Source organism: Lactuca sativa, chromosome 7 (assembly GCF_002870075.4).
Source record: "Lactuca sativa cultivar Salinas chromosome 7, Lsat_Salinas_v11, whole genome shotgun sequence".
Taxonomy (NCBI): domain Eukaryota; kingdom Viridiplantae; phylum Streptophyta; class Magnoliopsida; order Asterales; family Asteraceae; genus Lactuca; species Lactuca sativa.
The window spans coordinates 81011932-81035349 of record NC_056629.2 but is presented as its reverse complement, the minus strand read 5'-3'; the positions used below and the strand labels follow the sequence as shown (position 1 = coordinate 81035349).

The 23418-nt window shown below is 35.1% G+C and overlaps 2 protein-coding genes across 2 annotated transcripts; one reads left to right on the top strand and one right to left on the bottom strand.

The window, feature by feature from the left end:
• Window positions 1-804: 804 nt before the first annotated feature.
• LOC111913991 (uncharacterized) lies at window positions 805-6054 on the top strand. Its single transcript, XM_023909726.3, has 4 exons — window positions 805-1188; window positions 1312-1545; window positions 2565-3773; window positions 5373-6054. The coding sequence occupies exons 1-4, from the start codon at window positions 875-877 to the stop codon at window positions 5953-5955; spliced, it is 2340 nt and encodes a 779-aa protein (XP_023765494.1). The 5' UTR covers window positions 805-874; the 3' UTR covers window positions 5956-6054.
• Window positions 6055-6306: 252 nt separating this feature from the next.
• LOC111913992 (uncharacterized) lies at window positions 6307-6897 on the bottom strand. Its single transcript, XM_023909727.2, has 2 exons — window positions 6702-6897; window positions 6307-6559 (listed from the first exon to the last, which is right to left on the bottom strand). Exons 1-2 carry the CDS (start codon window positions 6861-6863, stop codon window positions 6407-6409), a joined length of 315 nt encoding a protein of 104 aa, XP_023765495.1. The 5' UTR covers window positions 6864-6897; the 3' UTR covers window positions 6307-6406.
• Between the last annotated feature and the right edge of the window lie 16521 nt (window positions 6898-23418).

Sequence of the window (23418 nt, the reverse complement as noted above, 5' to 3'; positions counted from 1 at the left end):
CCTCAATTTCTTCTTCGTTCCCTGGCCTGAAGTGTGTGTATCCTCGGAGAAAACATCTGAGGCAACAGCCCTCTTTTGATTCCCCACCTTCGTATTTTCCTTCCGAGACAGAAGAAGAGAAGGAGCTACTTAAGCAGCCCTTGCTACTTTCGTTACCACCCCGAGCCTTCCCCTGTCACTGCCTCGTTCGTGATTGGCCTTCTCGATCAGATGAAAACCAAGGGTCGGAGGTCCCTTATGCCTATTATTCTTCATACCAATCATCGAATTGCTAATAAGTACTGAAATCTTGCAGTTTGTTGTCGGTGATTCAAGGTTATTTATACATGAATCTTGCAGAGGTGGAGGAGAATGTAAATTGATGTATGAGATTAAAGAAGATGAATGTTGTGGTATGTATTTTGGGATGTAGTGGCAGAGAGAGAGAGAGAGAGTGTGAGGGAGAGGGATAGGGCCATTGAAGCTTTCTCCATTAAGTATATGTGTGTATTGATGAAGAAGATAAGAGACCACATTGTGTCTGTATGTGTGAAATTGTCTGAGTTTTAATTTTGATAAGAAGTTGTGTGGGTTTTTTTTACGATGAAGATGATTATACACGAGAGAGAGAGAGAGAGAGAGAGGTGGACCCATTTTTATATTTAATAATAATAATAATTTTAAAAAGTGAAAGAAAAATGAAAACTAAATTCATTAAAGATATAATAGTTTTTTTAATTTGCAAAGGGATCAAAATTACATGTAAACCAGCCAAAAGGACCATCAATTAAAATAATAATAATAATAATAATAATATCACCCGTACCATTTTTGCAATTTTGTCAACTTTTATCCAAAATTGTTCAACGATTTTTTCTGGTAACTGCAGGGTATCATGGGCAAGCGCCGGCGCCGGACGTCTTCCTCCACCACATCTTCTTCGTCTTCTTCGTCTTCATCGACCAATACTTCCTCTCCTTGTTCCGATACTATGCAACAGTTGGATGCTCAGCTCCTTTTCGGGATTATGCTTGCTGCTCTTTCGAACCATGAATTAGGAGCCACATCAGAAGGAACCCTAGTTATCCAAAAAGCCCTAGACCACCTTCTTCTTTCCCTCCTCTCCAAATCCCCCAATTCAGTCATGCAGTCTCAACAAACCCTACACATTCCTTTAATCTCCTTGCTCCCTGTTCTCCTCAATTCCAAGTAATTTTGATATCATCTGTTTATAGAGATCATCCGATATATTTAATAATGCACACCATCTGTTTCATGATCAATTCTGAAAGCCTCATTTTGGTGTTGCTTGGGTTTAATCATTATTTACAGGTGCTCTGTGGTTGCTTGTTCTGGTTTGGAGACAGTGGGTGCAGCTTCCCTGTTCTCAATTGAGATGAATGAACAAATCGCATCGGATGAAGAAATAGTGAAGGGGTTGATTACAGCGGTGACAAGCTCTAGGAGGAGCGTAGCCATGGCAGCTTGCAATGCCCTTCTTGACTTGTTGACTACTTCTGTTGGGCGGTGTAAATTGCTGGAATTCTCTGCAATTGACAATCTTATGTGAGCACCAGCTACTTTTTCTTAGTCATTGCTAAACGGACTTCATCTGTCCCTATCTTTGCTGAGGAATAATGTTATCGAAATTGAGTTCAAGAACAAGAGAATCCATCAGTTAACAATTTCACTAGGAAAGTTTATTCTACTTATCCATTGGCAAAATTCCTTAGAAAATCCATGCTATTGGCTTTATTAATCCAGTAATGAGTTTCCATTCAGTTGTAAAAGGGTCTCTGCTGTTACTGGAATTTTCAAGAACTTGAAAGACGAATGAGTGTAGCATTTGTCTCCTAACATCTCATTTAGTTTCATATTTCACTAAATATCCACAAACTCTAAAAACATGATTTGTATAATCTGTTAATCTCATCAGTTGCAGACTGCTTTAGATGTTCCATACCCCTGCATTGACTACATTACAAATTGCACAACAAACAAACATAAAATTAGATGTGTTTATTTTGACAATTGTAAATCTTTATATTTCATGCTAGCTTATCTGCATCTGCTAATTGAATATCTATTGGCTTAAAATACATTATAATTTATAAGCAAGTACTTATTTTGGGAAAAAACAGAAGAATCTATGCATGTTATTGGCTTTCTGTTTATGCTTCAAGTGCCAAATGCCAATGGCCCAATAAAACATGTTAACTTGGGTGGTTGTGTACCCTACATCCAAGTGCATAAAACTCATGCCAATGAAAAATTAACCAACCTAAATGATATAATTGGTTTGTATTTTGTTAATAGAATCTTAGCCTTAGCATACATGGACCATGGTTAATGGATATGATTTCATTTAAGTGACTAATATTCATCTGGAGGACAGCTGTATAGAGTTGGATTGAATTGTTTTTTATAACTAGCCCATTTAAAGACATGGAATAGTCCATGGATAAGTTGTTTGATAACCTAATTATGTGTAAAAAGAGCCTCAATTAGATATACTTACGATTCTTCATTGTGTAGTTATGAATGATATAAATTTTAGTTATATATGTTGACTTAACATCCTTTAGTCTTCGTTTCCTTCAGGTCCCTAAATCTTCATCACCTCCAATTTCCCTAATTTCAGAAGAAGTGGGGAATAAAACTTGCTTCAAAATAGGATTTATGGAAGATGAATACCCTATATTACTTCTTGATCTTGCAATTACTCTCATCAATGATTGCACACTTGAGCAGCTAGTGAAGATCCCAAGAGAACTCCTCAAAGAATTTATAAAATATTTGTCAAGAATATGGGCAAAAGTACACAAACATACTCTACTAGATTCCAATCAGGAATCCGAGAAATTTCTCTATTCAAGCAGTATTAAACCTAATAATTTAGCTGAAACCTTATTCAGACTCTCAATGGAAGAAGGACCATTTGCCACATCATCCAAGTTCCTAGATGTTAAAAGGAGTATCTTTCACTTGGGTCAGATGAATTTTGAATCTTTTATCATAAACCACTGGGAAGAATCACCATTACATATAACTGAATCCTCAAATGCTTCATCACCCGATAACAATATTTTCAATTCGTTTTTACAACTTTTCACCTCTAAAGATTCCATTCCTTCATTTCTTGCTTCTTTGCTTCAAAATCTTGTTTCTACTCCACCAATTAGTTCAGATGAGCTCGATATAATCACCTTTCTAAAAGAATCAAGAGAAGAAATCGGTTGCCCTATAATCTACCAACAAGATATTCGTGTCCTTAAAACCCTCGATTCTAAAATCGAAAACCATTTTCTTCAAGGCTCTTCAAATCTTCAAGATATTGCTTCTGTTTCAAATGCATTTAACGATGGTTACACTTTTGCCCTTCGTGGGATGGAGTTCCATTTTCAAGATTTTGCATCTATTTCAGAAGGGTTAGCTTTTCTTTTTGGTCAACCATCAACAGGGGTAAATATGTACTTAACCCCACCAAATTCCCAAGGGTTAGCTCGTCATCGCGATGATCATTGTGTTCTTGTGTGCCAAATTCAAGGAGTTAAAAAATGGAAGGTTTTTCCCAATTTTGGTACACAATTACCTCGTTTATATTCATCTCTTGATGATTGTATAGATATGATGTATGGATGTAAAGAGTATTTATTGAGAGAAGGTGACATTTTATACATTCCTAGAGGCTTTCCTCATGAGGCATGTACCATAGTTGATGATGTCAAAGCAAATGAAGATGTGGAATACTCCTTGCATCTTACTCTTGCTATTGAGATTGAGCCTCCATTTGAGTAAGTTTTTTACTTCTACTATGCAAAGTCTTCATAATTTTTTTTAAATGTTTTATAACACCATTTATACAAACAACACTTAATTGGGAAAAAAAAAGAAATAGGGCCTTACTTGCTTTGACAAAACAATATCTATGGTTAGATTTATCATTAGTTTGTAAAGGTAATAATTAATATCCTATAATGTTCACAAATGCTCAACACGTGTCCACAGTAAAACATATGATTAACACTTTGAAATTTGGGTTTCCTTTATATGATAGACTTGTAGATGATATCATAAGCAGGAAATCACAATAAAAAGATCTGTCAAGTAGATGCTAGGTAGAAAAGGAACAATAACATGAAATAAAAAGCAACATTAAATCCTTAACTTTATATGATATCATCATCTAATCATTTTGCTTTTGGACCCTTCAAGTATGTATTTATTTATTTATAAACAAAATAGTATTTTTATTTTATACAATATCAACTGTATATATGATTGTTTTGAATGGTCAAACTGATGTATATCTTGATGCCAGGCATGATAGTTGTTCTTTTGTGACGTGTCCCACCCCATATAATGTTGATTGTTATGCTGTCTATATTAGGCAAATAATTTAGGGTAAAAAAAAACTGTACTTTCATCGTTTTATCGAGTTAGACACTTAACTATTTTTTCTAGCGATTAAACCATTATATTATTGTTGACTTTATAAAATGTCATATTTCTCAATTACTTGGTTTTGAAAAAGAACAAAATACAAAAAAACACAACATGTACATTTTCATGGTAGCTTCGGCCATTTATTATAAAAGAATGCATTATATTTTGATATTCTTTTAGTTACATATGCATTTCCTTTGGTTGTTATTATGTGTCAATTCTTAGTTTTTGTGTCTTTGTTGGGATATTTGCTACTTTAATGAATAATGTTCTTTCAAAACAAGAAACCTAGAGATGCATGTGGACTGGTCAATGTTTGTCATAATAATACATAGTATCAACATGTGATGTGGACCAAGGCACACACACACACACAAAAACAAAAATACAAACACATCAATCTTATCTTTGGAACTAACATCTTTCATGCAATAATCTTTTTCTTACTCCTCTAGAAATATACTCTCTAGTTTAAGCTTCCAAAACTTGTTAGGCAACGTTATGATAACGAGGGTATTTACGTCTTTTACATACATGAGAGATCAAAAGCAAGTCCAATCACACCATATTCCACCTTTTTACAAAAAAAAAGTTAGTGTTATCCTACATGGAGATTCTGTCCTATATAACGTTAAAGACTTATTCATGGTAGTTTTATGATATCATTGAATTAAAAAAAAAACCATTTTAATCATTGATGAAAAAAGAACCTTCTAGCTTCCAATAATAATGCAAATTAAAAATTGATGTAGACACTGATATTCATTTTCATTAAAAACCAATCATGAATCTTATGTTTAATTTATTTATTAATAAGAAATAACAACGTGCTTTCATTAATTTGTTTATTATGATATCCAAATAAGAAAAAAAAAACTAAAACCACAATACTATAAATTAGATAAAAATTTCAAAGTACAATGTCTTAATAACAAAAAAAATTACAGGTGGGAAGGCTTTATTCATGTAGCACTCCATCATTGGTGTCAGAACTACAAAATCTCCAATCACAAATCTTTCAAACATTCATCTCTGAATCTTGATGACGTGGCAATGCACTTAATGCACATTGCAATAAAGTCCATTGGTGACATTGATCCTACATTTCGAAAGGCTTGTTTGGTTGGTGGAATTTCATATCAATCAGTTACCCAAATCTGGTTAAAGACTCACCAACAGTTACTTTTCAACCATTTGATCAGTAAAATTAATTCCAACAGTAATTTTAAAGACATTGCTTCCAATGTTCTTGGAAAACATGAAGATATACTTGAAAATTTTAAATGGCTCGAGCATCTTGACAAGAAAATGCCCTCAATTGAGATGGAAGATATCTTTCGTTTACTAATTCATGAAAAGGAAAAAGTCGAAGCTGTTTTCATGATGATAAAGTCTGAATTCTGTAACAAAGTGGTATTACTATTTGATGATGTGGTATGTTGTTATAATGAGCTACTGGAAAAATATAGGAGGACGAGAAAACAATACATCAATGGAATGTTGGCTTTGAATTTGAATTGTAGTTGCTAATTCAGTCTGTTTGTTTCAATATCAAGATATAGCAATGTACTTTTCATTTGTTTTTTGTCATGCAATTGTGCTTTCTATTACAATTTTTTTTTTCTTATTCGGGCATTTTCCTTTGAAACATCTATCCAAATAAAAAATTTCATTTCTGGACGACATTGGTGTAATTGGATATATTTTTTGAAATATGATGTAACAGGAAGAAATGGAGTAGAATAGTATGATAAACAAATCAATTAAAATAAGTTGTTTCTTGCATTTAAGCGTAAATATAAATAATTTATATCACTAACATTTGTCTTCTTGAACCTAGTTTTATGTGAGAGAAAGCAAAACCAAAGGAAAAAAAGGGTATAATAGAAAGTATGTTGATTTCATATGGTAAAAATTATCAATCGATACAATGTACGGTTGATTCTAGATGGTGCACAAACGGGACCCGTTGGCTCAACTTTTATGGATGTTTAGGATTCGGACTCGGGTGAGTTTTCACACCCTGATAATCAATACTATAAACAATCTCTCCATCTTCATTACTCGTTTCATTTTCATCGTATGCATTTGGCATCAAATTTGCTTGCTTTGTAGATCTTGCATTCGCATCTACCTGCAGAAAGAACGACTTAATACAAAAAGTCATGGAAAAAGTCATAAACTTTTACAACTTTCCTCTCATTTCCCTAAACGTGTCATAATTTTCTCAAATGTTTTAAAAAATCGTTTATCCAACAACACTTTATTATTCGTACCTTGTTGAAATGAGGGTTGGGGTATTGTAGTGTCCTCAGGCGTCTCCTTGGTTGAACTGAAATGAGTCGATCATGAGTAGAGTAATCTTTGATTTGAGAGACAAAAAAGAGACCTAGAATTGCAAAGATGAAGAAAAGTAGGGTGATGTTTGAAAGTCTCATTTTGAATGTGTGATATTGGAAACTTTAAACTTAAAAAATATTACATTATACCTGCATATATAATGGGTGGAGTCAATTATTGACTGAGAGACTGTAGAAGGCATGTCCCAGCCCATGCTTATGGGACTGAGGTACAATATGCCAATTGCCAAATGTTATCCAGCTTTTTACTATTTTCAAAGTTCAGCCAATTGAGTTTGTTCAAGTGTTGATCCCTTATTACCTTGTTTTGTCTTAGCTCTGGCCTTACACATGCTATGAGGGTAGTTGAGCCCCACTCAATTGGGAATGAATACAATACATCTAAAATTCATATATGTTTAACCATTTTCATATATATATATATATATATATATATATATATATATATATATATATATATATATATATATATACACACACACACACACACATAGAGAGAGAAGGTTAGGGGTAGAACCGACAAAGAAGATGTCGCATTCGGTATAATCAACTGTGTGATTTTGTTGTTTTGTACACGTACCATTTCTTTGATACAAGGAATGCATAACAATGTGAGTGTATCTTTAAAAATTATATAATTCAAGACATCTACACAAATAGTTATTTGGAATTTATCATTCATTTGAATGTGAGAAGACAAATGATGTGGATGTGAATCTTGGAGTTGATGAAGACGAAGATAATGGTTTAAAATTAGAATGTGAAACTTTTGGTACACTTGATGAGCGGTTTCTTTACATGCATTTGGTAATTGGGAATATCTAAGATGGCAGATGAGGTTTATTAACAAACAAACGCCTTAAAAGTGTGAAGGGTAGTGGTTTATGTGTGGGTGCAATGAAACATCACATGAGATAACTTGACTTCAATTGTCAAGTGATGTTTTTGTCTTTTTTTTTTATTAGATTCATATCGTTATTATTAATATTTATCTTTTAGCTTTATGTTTTTTTTACAAGACTTTACTTTCCTTATTCTCAAACATATACCTAGAATATTTTACCTTTTTTTTTTTTTTTTTTTTTTTTTTTTTTTTTTTTTTGATTTTATACTTTTGGTCTAGATTTTAACTTTGTTATAATATTGATTTGAATATTAAATTTTATTACGAATTCATCCTAAATTTTGTATAGTTTATAAATTTATTTTCTGTAATTTTTTACAATATTTTTAAGATTTATTTTTATTTTCTTAATTTTATTAAATATATCTTTTACAACATTTTTAGAACTTTTTATGGAAAAATTTACAACGTATTATACTTAGCTACAAAAGAGTTATAAAGTTGTTTTATATTTAATACCACATTTTAAACTTGGGTTATAAATTTTTAATTTTTTTATACTCTCATATAAATTTAATATAACATTTTAAACAAAATATAAACATTTTAGAATTTTTTTTTGAACCGAAAAATTTAACCTACTCGTAACTACTTCTTAATCTACATATGTCTCATATACGAGACTTATGCCATAACAAAATGTTTATAGACTTTTTTTTTTAATAATTCTTTTTTATAATGTTTTAATCTTTATATATATATATATATATATATATATATATATATATATATATATATATATATATATATATATATATATACATTTTCATACGATTTATCTTTACTAAAAGTGTTTTTAATTGTTATAAAAATTATAAAAAATAGCTATAAAAATCTATGAAACATTTTAAAAATGTTGTAAAAATATTTTGAAAGGGTTGTATGAAAGTTATAAAAAAATTATACTAAAGTATAAAATAAAAGTTTAAAAAAATATAACCTAAGTCTTAAAAAAAGTTTCTAAAGATTAAGAATTTTAATTTCTTAAAAAGTTAAGAAAAAAAATTAAAAGATGTTATAAAAAGTTCTAAAAAGTCATATAAAAATTGTAGTGATAAAGAACATGGTTTGACATGCGGAATTAAAGCTTGCACAATTGAACATTGTGATTTGGGTGTTTAAGAGATATATTGAATGTATATGGTGTTACACAAAAAGGATCTAGATCTAGACTACATAATTAACACACACTTACACACTCACTTTTACATCTCTCAAGCACACCTCTATAAGTGGTATGAACCCACTATTTATAGAGGTGTTTACATGTCTCTCTCTCATTCTCTAACAAATGGGTCTAAAGGCTAAAGCACCATATGCAAGTGGGTTTTACAAAAGTCAAACATTTACAAAGTCATGAATGAATAACTTTGCAACCCCAACATTCTCCCCCTCAAAGTTAGGAATGAATGACCCACTTCAAATCTTCCAAAATCAAGCACTACGCGGTTCGAGCCTCAAAGGTGACACATGTCGAAACGAACTTCAATCTTCAATTCTTCCATGACTCTTCAATTTGGGCTCTAGGATGTGAGACCATACAAACCAAGCAGCAACGAATGATTAATTCCAAATAATCACCCAAAAGTTGCGCATAAAAACACACCCCAAAAATCTTCAATAATACCAAACCCATTTCGAATACATCACTTCCGAACTTCCAATTGCATCATCTCGTGAGCTTTAAAACTTCAAGATCACTTCGGTCTTCAAAACCGCATAATATGAAAAATTCAAGTTCGAATTTCCATATAAAACTTCTCCCCCTTTTTATAATCGAAATTTGATTATAAAACTCCAAAGGAAAAAGAACGTGCTCTATTCGGAAATTTTCATGTCAAAACTCCCCCTTAACATGTGGCATAAACATTGTGCTTCAATCCGAAAAATCCAAAAAAAATATTGAATTTTTAGCTTCGTTCACGGATCGCCTTTGACAAAATTTCTCAAAAATGGGTAGAAATTTTCAATTTCAAAATTCTGCAGTGATCCGATGCGCCCAAAACAGCCAAATATGCGAAACACACTCCCATTTGCGAAACTGGGTAAAATGTGTAAATTCGCACAAACTGCAGGGACCAGATTTGAAAATTCTGCAATTTCAGCATTTTATGACCCCATTTGCGAAGTTGGGTATAAACTGTCAAAAATGCAAAACTGCAGGTACTCGTTTTGACAATTTCTGTATGTTCTTTAAACTTGCGAAGTTGGGCTACTTGTGTTATTTCTTGAAAAGAGCAGGGACCAAATGCGAAATATGTGTGTTTCTTCCCCAATTCGCATTTTACTGTAAAAGCTTTGTGTTCTTTCCCAAATCACAGACTTCGCATCTTAATGTTTCGCATGTTTAACTCACCAAAATGCGAATCATAAAGAGATGAATTCGCATTTTGACTCCAATACAAAACTCCAAATGCGAATGAAACTTCCCAGTCATCATATACGAACCATGTTTGACACACCCAAATGCGAATACTTTTGCTTTTACATGTGAACTGCTTTTAACTCCAATATTGATTCACAGTCCTTCTTGATTTCGCATTTTTCTTCACGAATCGTCCCTCAATCATCAATCCAATTGCGAATCCAAAATCCAATTTTCTTTTACAGATCATCGACTCCAATCATACAAAATGCGAACAATACTCAATTTCAAAATCGACTCCAATCACAACAATCGTTCTTCATTCTTTTCATTACAGGAACCCCAAAATCAACATAGTTTTTCAATTCCAAACTTGCGAACTCACTTTTTACTTCAATCAATTCAGGCTTTGACCATCTCGCTTTCAACAATCGGCCTCAATAATCAATCGACATCCAAATCCCAATCATCACTAATTGATCCTTTGCTTCTCGATACAAGATCAAAAATCAACATCACTTCTCATTTACAAAATCCAGATCATCAACCGATACTAAAATTTTCTGAAATCATAATACTCGGAAGTCGATGTAACCCAATATCTAATATCGATTCCATCCAAAACTAATTTCGACTTTCAGATTCATCAAGAACAAGAACATCGACCTCAATAATCAAGCTTTTCTTTCTAAGTCAGGTATGCGAACTCGATTCTTGATTAATTTCATCATGATTAATGAATCATTTACCGATTTTTGAGTCAAAACCCGATATCATCATACAACAAATTTACTGAAATCGATTTCAAAATTCAGGTTAACAATCAACAACAAATGATGATTAGAGATGAAGGAATGAAATCGAGAATCAAGAACAAAAACGCAACAAATGAATCGGCTTGGATTATAGATGTACAACCCTTATATGCACAGGATGAAGAACCATGAATCAGCGAATCATATAGCTGATTTTAATAAACTTTTGGGCTCTTTGTTTTAAGATATTGGATCGAAAACAAGTTTGGGCTCAGTATTTGGATATGAACAGTAATTGATTTCCATTTTGGGCTCTTCATGAATTGATTGATGATTTGGGCTACTCGATGAACAGTATCCAGATATGAAATGAATTACAATGAATTGGGACATGTTCTTGATTCAAACGAATACATGCAATTTGAAACTCGAATCGAACAAACGAATATAAAATTGGATTGGGAATTGATCAACAAAAAAAATTTATTGGATCAAAACAAATGGGTTTTTCAACAAAAATTTAGATCCAACGAGTCAAATGATCACAAATCAAAAACGTAACGCACGAATCAAATATTACGAGAGATAATAGAGAGAGACTCACCAAAATTGTTCAAGTTGCGACAAAAATTGCCAAACCGAGAATCGTTCTTCAAAAATCACCTTGATCTTGAAGACCCACTCTGATACCAATTGTAGTGATAAAGAACATGGTTTGGCATGCGGAATTAAAGCTTGCACAATTGAACATGGTGATTTGGGTGTTTAAGAGATATATTGAATGTATATGGTGTTACACAAAAAGGATCTAGATCTAGACTACATAATTAACACTCACTTTTACATCTCTCAAGCACACCTCTACAAGTGGTATGAACCCACTATTTATAGAGGTGTTTACATGTCTCTCTCTCATTCTCTAACAAATGGGTCTAAAGGCTAAAGCACCATATGCAAGTGGGTTTTACAAAAGTCAAACATTTACAAAGTCATGAATGAATAACTTTGCAACCCCAACAAAAATACATTTATAAATCAAACTAAATTTGGGATGAAGTAAAATTTAATGTTCACACCAAAGTCTTAACAAAATTTATGAACTAAGCCAAAAGTGTAAGATTTGAAAGAGAGTTGAACATGTTCAATCTTAAATAGATCGAATAATCTCATATAAATATACAAAAAACATTAGTTGGTTACCATTTTAAAAAATAAAATAGGTTTATTGGCGACTTAAATATAATTTTGAATTTTTTTCCCAAATTTAATGATAATCCAATAAATCATTATAAGGAAAATAAAGTCTCAGGAAACATAACGGTAAATGATAAGTATTAATAATAATGATTTTAATTGCTCTAAAAAATAATAACAATACTAATCTAGTATTTTTAATAGTGAACATATGAAAAATGGTTTCGTTTACATTTTTAAGGATATACATAATCATGAGTTGAGCGTTACTGTGTGTTATCATTCATAATCATGAAAGCATACAACCTAAAAATATTTATACTCAACAAAAAGGAAACCTAGATAAACTAGGAAATGATAAATATGACAACTAATAAATAAGATAATTAATGGAACAAAGATAATAACGTTAACACTTCCTCTTAAATTGGACTGTGAAGGTCACAAACATCCAACTTGTCTCAGAGATATTGAAAACGATCCGCATCAAGAGCTTTGGTGAAAATGTATGTAGGCTGATGCTCAGACTGAATAGCAAAAGTTTGTATTTCTCCACTGGACACTCGCTCCTGAACAAAGTAGCAATCTATCTCTACATGCTTTGTGCGTTCATGATATACAGGATTAGTTGTAATATGACGAGCGACTTCGTTGTCACACATTAACGAAGTAGCTCCCTTCTAGGCAACACCAAGATCACAAAGTAACCACCTTAGGCATAACACTTCACATATTGTACTTGCCATAGCTCGATATTATGCTTCTGTTGAAGAGCTAGTAACAACACTCTGCTTTTTCGTCCTCCAAGAGACAGGTGAACCACCAATGGTAATGACATAACCTGTACAAGATTGTCGCGTAGATTGACAACTCAACCAACTTGCATCACAATAGGCTATTAGGTCTAAATTGCATTCAACTGGCAAAAATAAACCCTGAATTGGAGTAGTCTTTAAATAACGAATAACTCTAAAAGCAGCATCCATATGAGATTGTCTTGGTTTACTCAAGAACTGACTTAATTGATTAACACTAAAAGATATGTCAGGGCGAGTCACAGTGAGGTACATAAGTCTACCAACAAGACATCGATATTTTGAGACATCTACTTCTGGACTAGCATCTTTTTTTCTAGCTTGAGATTCTGCTCCATAGGTAAAGCACTGTGATGACACCCTTGAATATGATAATCTTCAAGAATGTCAAGAGTGTATTTCCTTTGAATTATAACAAACCCTTTGGGTGATCTAGCTACCTCAATACCTAAAAAGTATTTAGGTGTGCCCAAATCTTTGATACTAAATTGTTTCTGAAGATTGTCTTTAACCTCTTTTATTTTGCAAGTGTCGTTTCCTATAAAAATACATCATCAACATAAATGAGAGCAACATGTGTCATCCTAGTCTTGTAAATGAACATAGAATTATCGACTTTCGATTGATGAAAGTGATCATCAATAAGAGCTCTAGTAAACTCCTAGTACTAATTTCTGGATGCTTGGTTCATCCCATAAATCGATTTATGAAGCTTGTAGACACGATCTTCATTTGTTTTGAGAAACCGTTGAGGGACTTTCTGTTGAATAAGGTGTCTAAGTCCATAACTATTTCTGGTATGTACTTGACCCGACCCGACATAGTCCATTTGGGTTGCATGGCACCATGCATTTGGATACACTATATAAGGATCATCTCCTCCACCAAAATTGGTTACACAAGTACAAGAGAGGGCTAGGCCGATTTTTTCAAGTGTGTGTACTCTCTCAAAGGTCATTCCAAAAGCATTTGGTGTTGTATGAATCATTTGAGGCATCATGTAACGCCCGCGTTTCTAGGCTAGGCATTATCATTGATGTAATAGTCTAGGTTAACCCTTGTAACTCTTTTTGAAGTATTAATGATGAAATATTTGAGTATTATGTGAATTATGTGTTTATTTTCTTAATTATTATAATTTAATGAATTAAGAATAAAATAAGCGTCAAATTTGAAGTGTGGGATAATCCCAATATCTTTGCATAAAGATGTAATGGTCGAAACAAGGATTCCGAGGATATAAAGAATGCCGAAATCCGAGTTATAACGAAGAAGTTATGACCTGTCGAAGTTTCGCGACAGAACCGATAACGCTGAATGACGTAAAAAGTGAAATTTACGTTAGAACAATATTTAGCCTTAGTGATCTAAACAAAAGTCGTATAGTTCGTTAAACCGAGAGCGTGCATAAAAAGAACGCCCAAATCTGACTTCGTATGAGGAAGTTATGATTTTTCGAAGTTTCGACTTAACAGTATGCAGCCCGAATACTCGATTTGAGATCGAGCGGTTTTTAGCCGAAAGAATCTAAATGAGAATCGAAGGTCTCGTTAATAGGAGTAAAACGATAAAAAGATAGGTGAAAACGGACGTCGGATGAAGAAGTTATGAATTTATAACGGAATTTTTCTGTCCCGGTCTACTAAAAATAAATAATAAAAATAAAGTCAAAATTAACTGACGGAGTCTAAACGAAAGTTGTAGATCATAGTCTCACCTACGCGTGGATATAAAGAACGTCGAAAACAAAGTTCATAGTCTCACCGAAGAATACTACTTCTACAAGCTGTAGTGCTGTCCGATCATCTTCTGATCAAGTGAGTGTGTAGTTACTTTCTTCTAACGCATAATTATGAAGTATTTTATACGAAATACGTGTTATGTGTATAATTTTGTTGTTATATGTGTGAATGTATATTCATTCTCTTCTATCTCATAGATCTGATTTATTTTCTATGAAATACGTGTTATGTGGGTGTGCCTCATCTGTTATGTGGAATATGTATTGAATGAAAATGCTATACAAGTTTTAAACTATGTATGAAAATATATATTTTTATCTACTAATATGTTGGGTAGAACATGGGTAGATAGTTGGTGTGTAATAAACAGACGAGAGGCCTCGATGTTGTTGTTGTTGTTGATCTAGTTATTCAGCGGAGTATGGATAACGACCACAAACTCTTTCTAGACAGTCCTGTGGAACGCTAGCAGGTTCATAACCTGTAGGTGTTGTGAACGATGTGTTCACCGATGTACTCTATCCCCCTCATGGTTTCCTTTAGGATATCTATTGTTGAGGAAACCCCTTAGCAGTAATGTCCGTCCCGATGAAAATCCTAGATTAGGTCCCTTGAGATAGATGTTGTTTTAGGGACGTAAAGTGAGGATAACGGGAATGGGTAATCGGGATAGTGATTGGTTGGTGAAATTAAATATAATTTTATTTATTGTGGGTTGAAAACCCTATATGCTCACCAGGCTCCCAAGCCTGACCCACTCACTTTTATTTGTATTACAGGAAGTGGCGCAAGGGCGTAAGATGGATGAATCATCGAGTTGTTTTGTTTACAAGTCTGTATATGTATATATTTGTTGAATGACTTGTAATGTTATCGTTTATGCTTTATGGTCTGTATCGGAACATGACATCCCGAGTTTTGATTATATAAATGAAAATGCATCTCTTGATGAAATGCTTTGATAAATATCATTTTATCATGTTTTGTTTTGGGAACAAATTCCGCAACTCTTTCAAATCAAAAGGATTTACTCTGAAATTATTTTAAAAGCATAAATGAAAATCGGTCTTTTCTGGATGAGATTTTGGGGATGTCACACATCACACTTGGGGTGCTAGGCTCACAAGGTTTCAAGGAATCAAAATCAACTACAAGGTATGTATTTCTAGCTATCGTTTTAGGATTCAAGTTCCCCATGAATGCTAGATAGGATTATGAACCTTGGAAACCAAATTTTGCATGTATTTAGACAAACATAGATCCAAGGTTATTAGGGTTGCATGTACACTTAGGAAGTGTTAGAATGCTCAAAACCCATTAGTGGTATCAGAGATTAGGCTTGTTTGTGAATACTTGATGCAAAATAGTCTTGAAAATCGAGTTTTTTGTTGTTTGCTCATGGGACTCGATGAGTCCATGGGGAGGACTCGACGAGTCCAAGTGAAAATGCAACCAACTCGGCGAGTCAGTTTGTGTACTTGACGAGTTGGTCATGCAGAATGCAGAAATTCGATTTGTGCTGCTGGAAATGGACTAGAAACATTACCCTAAACTGTTTTGGTGTTATAAAACTTGTTTTAGATGGTTTAATGGTTGTTCTAATCCATTTACAATGGCTAATATCAATTTTTCATGATTATATGTGTTCATATGTTCTTGAAATGTTGATATGAATATTCATGTTCTTATGAGTTCTTGATAGATCATAGGAGTTAGTTGTTTATCTGATTAATTCATGATCTTTATGTGTTTTAATGGAGTCCATAACTTGTCCTCAAGTTATGGATAACCAAAAGTCTCTTTGTGTTAAAAGCCATTAAAAGAACACATAAGTTATAAAATGAAGAGTCTTCATTTTAGTGACTCATAAGTTATAAATGTGAAAGGTTTTGTAAAGTTACAAAACTTGCCCTCAAGTTTTGGAACAAATAAAGTCACTTAATAAACTTTAGTTCCAACCCTTAGAATTTTAAAAGTTAAAATTCAACTTATACTTTATAATATTATAAGTTAATAATATATATATATATATATATATATATATATATATATATATATGTATAAGATCAAGTCGTCTTACCTCTAGTACGCCTCATTCACGAAGCCGGTCTATAAGGGGGTATAAGGTTGTTGCCTATAAAATGGCAACTTAGTGGATGTCCACTCTCACCCACCGCTTCCTTGATCGGTGGAGGGTCGTTAGCTATACGGGTAGTACAAGGACTTATAAATTCTCATTAAAAGTATGATGATTATTATAAAGTAACTAAAATGTTTTATTAAATTCCCAATCTTAGTTACTTTAGGAAAATGTGAATAAGGTGCTAATCCATGAAATTACACTTTACACTTTTTTTAAGTCGTTGGTGGAGCGTGTGTGGTTAACCGACACACTAACTTGGACTTAACAAGGTAGGTAAAGGGTGACTTAAGGTTTATCATAGTATCGATGGAGCGTGTGTGGTTTACCGGCACATCGATTGAGTGATAAATTTTAAGGGTACCAAGTGATTTGCATGGTTACTTCACACCTCGTTTTGTGATCCTCGGTATCCCAATCACAAAACTTGGAGGGTACACTCGAGATTAAAACATGCATTTGAAAAGTTTATTGAATCTCAAAAGAATCTAGGAATTTCTAAGAACCAATTAAAAAACCTAATATTTATATTTCTTTTTTCATGGTGGAAATTGGTGAATCGTCATTCACCTACCTTTCAATATGTTATAGCTTGGATTACGGCATACCTCTTCTAAGTTATAATATTTTGTGATTGGATCCTAGCCTTAATATTACATTTGGGTGTTTTATTAAGGACTCTCTTAATATCTAAACTAATCTTGTTCTCTTCTTTCAGATGTCTTTAAACAATGTTGCTTCTGGCTCTAATCCCAATGGCTCCTTTACCCTTATGAACCTGTGTGGGAAAGTCACTTTTGATAGATCCAACTTCAATGAATGGATCAAAAACATCAGGATGATTACCCGCTACGAGGACAAAGAATATGGCCTCGACAAGGAGCTTAAGGAGATTGATGAGACCACTGCAACTCCCCAGGAGATCGCTGACTTCCGGGCACATGAAAGGGATGCTACAAAAGTGGCATGCATCATGTTGGCCACCATGACAGCAGAACTCCAAAATTCCTATGAGGACTTCTACCCTTTTGAAATGCACCAAGATCTGATGTAAATATACCATCAAAGTGCACGACAAGAGAGGTATGAAATCATTTGCTCCATCATAACAACCATGATGAAGGACGGGGAATCCGTCATGAGCCACATGCAGAAAATGCAAAGGTATGTGGATCGGTTGCTGAAGCTTAATGTGAACTTCCCTGAGGAGCTTGCAATAGATATCATTTTGCACTCCTTACCATCATGCTATGATCAATTCCGCATGGCATATCACATGAATAAGGAAGAGGTCACACTCAGCAAACTTCAGGGACTCCTCAAGACCACAAAAATAGGTCTTAATGGTAAGTCGGTCGTTAACACTCCTATTCCAAACCCCGCCCCGATTTTGGCAATCGGGAAAGGTCGAAGGAAGAAGAGGATGAGTTCTTAGAAGGGTACCAAGGCTAGGACCCTTGATGTCTCTTCTTCAAGTGGAACCAAGAAAGGTTTCGTCACTCCTTCTTCTGACCCAAAAGAGGCTGAATGCTTCTATTGCCATGAAAAGTCACATTGGAAGCGGAATTGCCCAAAGTACCAGCAAGATGTGAAGGATGGGAAAGTTAAACCCAACCATGCAGGTATTTACACTATCTTATCTAATAACTCACCCCATTCTAACTCTTGGGTCCTTGATACCGGTTGTGGTATTCATATCTGTTCTGATTTGCATGGACTAAGAAGAAGTGAGAATGTGGAGCATGGAAGAATAAACTTAATCATGGGGAATAGGAAAGCTTTACCTGTCACCAAGATTGGAGTTTATACTTTATCACTAAGTAGTGGGTTTAGTTTAGATTTGAATAAATGTTGTTATTCCCCAGAAATGGCAAGAAATATTATTTCCTTTCATGCATTTTATAAACAAGGTTTCACCTTTTCATTTGATAATGAAGTTGGTTTGATTAATGCTTTCTTTAATAATGTTCTTTATTTTAAAGCATTACCTTGTGATGGTGTGTATGAAACTGTATATGTGGTTGATAACTTAGGAAATAATGTATTGTGTATTGATTCTGTTAATGATAATAACTTGGATAAAGCATCATTATGGCATTGTCGTCTTCGACATATAAGAAAGAAACGCATAGGCCAACTCCAAAAGGATGGAGTCTTGGAGTCATTTGACCTAAAGTCAGATGATAGTTGTGAATCATGCTTACTTGGAAAAATGACAAAGTCACCCTTCACAGGTTCTTGTGAGAGGGGTGAAGGTTTGTTGGATCTTATACACACGAATGTGTGTGGACCCTTCAAACATGCCACAAGGGATGCTAATCGTTATTATTTGACTTTTACTGATGATTATAGTAGATATGGATATGTCTACTTAATCAAGCATAAGTTAGAGACTTTTGAAAGGTTTAAGGAATTTAAACAGGAAGTCGAGAATCAATTGGGCAGGAACATTAAGATGCTTCGATCCGATCGAGGTGGTGAGTATCTTAGTTTAGAGTTCCTCGACTATCTTAGGGAATGTGGGATTGTCTCACAGTTGGCACCTCCCAGGACAACGCAGTTGAATGGTGTGGTTGAGAGGCGTAATCAAACCTTGTTGGATATGGTTCGTTCCATGATGAGTCGAGCTTCGCTACCAATCTCATTTTGGAGGTATGCCTTAGAGACTGCCGCCCATATCCTTAATCTGGTCCCTACAAAGAAAGTTGCCAAAACTCTTCATGAGATGTGGACTGGTAAAGTACCCAAACTAGACCACATCAAGATTTGGGGTTGTGAGGCTTTCGTGAGACGCGAGACTCATGATAAGCTCGAACCTCGAAGTGAGAGGTGTATTTTCATCAGCTACCCACAACAATCCTTTGGTTACCTCTTCTACAGACCTAGTGAAAATGTGGTCTTTGTAGCTAGGAGGGATGTCTTTCGAGAGAGAGAGTTCATAAGCCAAGGAGACAGTGGGAGGCAAGTTGACCTTGAAGAAATTCAAGAGTCAAATGGTGAAGGAACTTCAAACCCTAGCACTCAAATTGAGGAGGAAAATCCTATTGAGCCAATTGACAAGTCTGTACCTCTGAGGCGTTCCACGAGAGTTAGGAATGCACCTGAGCATTACTATGGATTCCATATTACTACGGAAGGTGATACACTTATCAGTGATGAGACACTGATAGGTTTGGATGAACCTAACAGTTACGTGGAAGCCATGGCAGGCCCTGAGTCAGCCAAATGGAAAGAGGCAATGGACAGCGAGATATAGTCCATGTATGGCAATCAAGTTTGGAACTTGGTTGAGAATGTACTAGGTCGTAAGACTGTAGGGTGCAAATGGATCTTCAAGAAGAAGACCGACATGGATGGTAACGTACACACTTATAAGGCACGACTGGTTGCAAAGGGTTTCTCACAAACTCCAGGAGTTGATTATGATGAGACTTTTTCTCCAGTGGCCAAGATTAAGTCTATTAGGATTCTGTTAGCCATAGCTGCATTTCATGACTATGAAATATGGCAAATGGATGTCAAAACCGCCTTCCTTAATGGAAAGTTGGCTGAGGATGTTTACATGAGTCATCCAGAGGGTTTTGTCAATACAGAGTACCCTAATAGAGTGTGTAAGCTTGAGAAATCCATTTATGGATTAAAGCAAGCACCTCGCAGATGGAATCTTTGCTTTGATGAGAAGGTCAAAGAATTTGGCTTTTCTAGGAGTGAAGATGAATCTTTTGTATATGTCAAGGCTAGTGGGAGTATAGTTAGCTTTTTGGTATTGTATGTGGATGACATACTACTCATAGGAAATGACATCCCAACTTTGCAGGAAGTTAAGTCCTGGCTTGTGAAGTGTTTCTCTATGAAGGACCTAGGAGAAGCTGCCTATATTCTAGGGATAAGGATCTTGAGAGACCGGAGTAAACGACTAATTGGACTTAGTCAGAGTACCTACTTGGATAAGGTGCTGAAGAGATTCAGCATTCAGGACTCCAAGAAAGGAGAGTTACCCATCCAGAGTAACGCCAGATTGAGTAAGACACAAAGCCCTAATACTGAGGCTGAGATAGCAGAAATGAGTCAAATACCTTATGCTTCGGCTGTAGGATCGATCATGTATGCTATGACGTGTACTCAACCTAATGTAGCCTTTGCCTTGAGCATGGTTAGCAGGTATCAGGGGAACCCTGGAAAGGCACATTGGACTGCGGTAAAGAATATCCTCAAGTACCTACGGAGGACCAAGGACTGGGTTCTTACCCTCGGTGGGAGTGATGACTTGAGAGTAGTAGGGTATAGTGATGCTAGCTTTCAGACTGATAGGGATAATTTCCGCTCTCAGTCTGGCTGGGTCTTTACCTTAAACGGGGGAGCAATTTCTTGGAAGAGTTCCAAGCAAGAGATAGCGGCTGATTCAACTTGCGAATCAGAGTATATAGCAGCTAGCGAGGCAGCAAAGGAGACGATATGGCTGAAGAACTTCATTGGGGACCTTAGAGTTGTACCAGCTATTAAGGAGCCGATGGAAATTTTCTGTGATAGTGAAAGTGCAGTTGCCTTAGCCAAGGAACCAAGGGATCACGGGAGATCCAGACACATCGACAGAAAATACCATTTCATCAGAAATCGAATAGAAGAAGGAGTCCTCGTGGCAAAGAGGGTATCATCGGATGAGAATCGAGCAGATCCCCTCACGAAGGGACTGACTCGGGTTAAGCATCTCCAGCATGCTCGGAGCATAGGGCTGAAGGATGATATTAGATTTAGTAGTTAGATAACCTTGAAATGTGTAAAGTGTAATTGACATTAGATGATGAATAAAAGGTGTTTTATTTATGAGTAAAGTGTTGCTATCTCTTGTCGGTCGTTTACTATATTTCTTTTGCATGTTTTGACTTCCAGAATAATTATGTTTGGTATATCATATTATTCGAACCTCCACAGTCGGTCATATGTTGGAAGTAGGTATGAATCAAGACTGTCATGATTGGTTGCAGAGGTTTAAGTTGTTGGACATGGCTACAACACTCATGAGTGCTCATAAGTTCTGAGCATTGGACTCAACCCACGCTCACTGGAATCACTTCATGGAATTTATCTCGAGTGATCGTGAGACGGTAATATCATATAAGTCTTCAAACCTAGAGATATGATTTGTGCCTATGAGTTGGTTATGCATTGATTGTACGAAAACGCAATGGTAACTCGATGTTATAAAACGTGCTCTTGTGTATAATTCAACAAGTAGTAGAGCAAACATATGAGTTGAAGTTTATCTGTTCCTTCTTGGATTAGAAGTTGATATTTGGTCCCCTTGATGATTTTGTTTTGACCTATGTACCGGGACCGGTCAGAACTAAGTTGATGTGTTCAATTAAGTTCTTTGTCAAACAAATCGGAAATCGGGAAACAAACTACTGGACAATAAGTAAGACATTGTTCCATGTATTTGTCCGAATGATATCTAGAACAGAGGATTATATGATCTCTTATCTTACATGGCGTATCATCATCTTCTCAGTTCCGAGAGACCTTGAAAGAGCTCTGATTGCTGATCGGTTCCTGAAGTCATACTTGCAGTTATAGTTATTAGACTTATCCAAGTGGGAGACTGTTGGATAAGGTGTCTAAGTCCATAACTATTTCTGGTATGTACTTGACCCGACCCAGCATGGTCCATTTGGGTTGCATGGCACCATGCATTTGGATACACTATATAAGGATCATCTCCTCCACCAAAATCGGTTACACAATTACAAGAGAGGGCTAGGCTGATTTTTTCAAGTGTGTGTATTCTCTCAAAGGTCATTCCAAAAGCATTTGGTGTTGTGTGAAGCTATTGAAGCATCACACTTGGGGTGCTAGGCTCACAAGGTTTCAAGGAATCAAAATCAACTACAAGGTATGTATTTCTAGCTATCCTTTTAGGATTAAATTTCCCCATGTATGCTAGATAGGATTATGAACCTTGGAAACCGAATTTTGCATGTATTTAGACAAACATAGATCCAAGGTTATTAGGGTTGCATGTACACTTAGGAAGTGTTAGAATGCTCAAAACCCATCACTTTCATGTACACTTCTTCCTCCAAGTCACCATGTAATAAGGCGTTATTTACATCAAGTTGATGTACCTCCCAATGTTTTTTAGCAGCTATCGCAAGAGCACAACGAACGGTAACAAGTTTTGCTACCGATGCAAAGGTTTCGTGAAAGTCAACCCCTTCAATTTGTGTCTATCCTTTTACAACAAGACATGCTTTATACATATCGGCTTCTCCATTTGACTTGAACTTGATCTTATAAACCCATTTCGATTTTATTGCTTTCTTTCCTAGAGGTAGAGTGGTTAGAATCCATGTATCATTGAATTCTAAAGCTGCAATTTCCTTTTTCATCGCCTCCTGCCAATTTGGGTCTTTAGATGCTTGCAAGAAGGTTTTGGGTTCAGTAATAGAGGTAATGGATGTAAAAAGGCACGATGGGCCTTAGAAAACTTGTTATAAGTGACATGTTGAGATATGGGGTATGGTTTAGCTACAGCCGAGTTGAGGATAGTAATCGAGGGATTGATAGAAAGAGGTAAGTCGGTGACGAAACCATCCAGGTTTTTTGACTTTATTCTGACCCAAGTACTTTGTCGAGGAGTTTCAGTAGGTAGACTCGTGTTGGGTTCATGATGGGACATAGCGGAACCATCAGGAGGGTTGTTCATAGTTTTTTCGACTTG

Excerpts from the sequence above, each read along its gene's own strand:
- LOC111913992 (XM_023909727.2), bottom strand. The coding sequence starts at position 6,863 with ATGAGACTTTCAAACATCACCCTACTTTTCTTCATCTTTGCAATTCTA. Across the intron at positions 6,560-6,701 it reads CCAACCCTCATTTCAACAAG|GTAGATGCGAATGCAAGATC; the intron begins GTACGAATAATA and ends TTCTTTCTGCAG.
- LOC111913991 (XM_023909726.3), top strand. The coding sequence starts at position 875 with ATGGGCAAGCGCCGGCGCCGGACGTCTTCCTCCACCACATCTTCTTCG. Across the intron at positions 1,189-1,311 it reads CCTGTTCTCCTCAATTCCAA|GTGCTCTGTGGTTGCTTGTT; the intron begins GTAATTTTGATA and ends CATTATTTACAG. Across the intron at positions 1,546-2,564 it reads TCTGCAATTGACAATCTTAT|TCTTCGTTTCCTTCAGGTCC; the intron begins GTGAGCACCAGC and ends AACATCCTTTAG.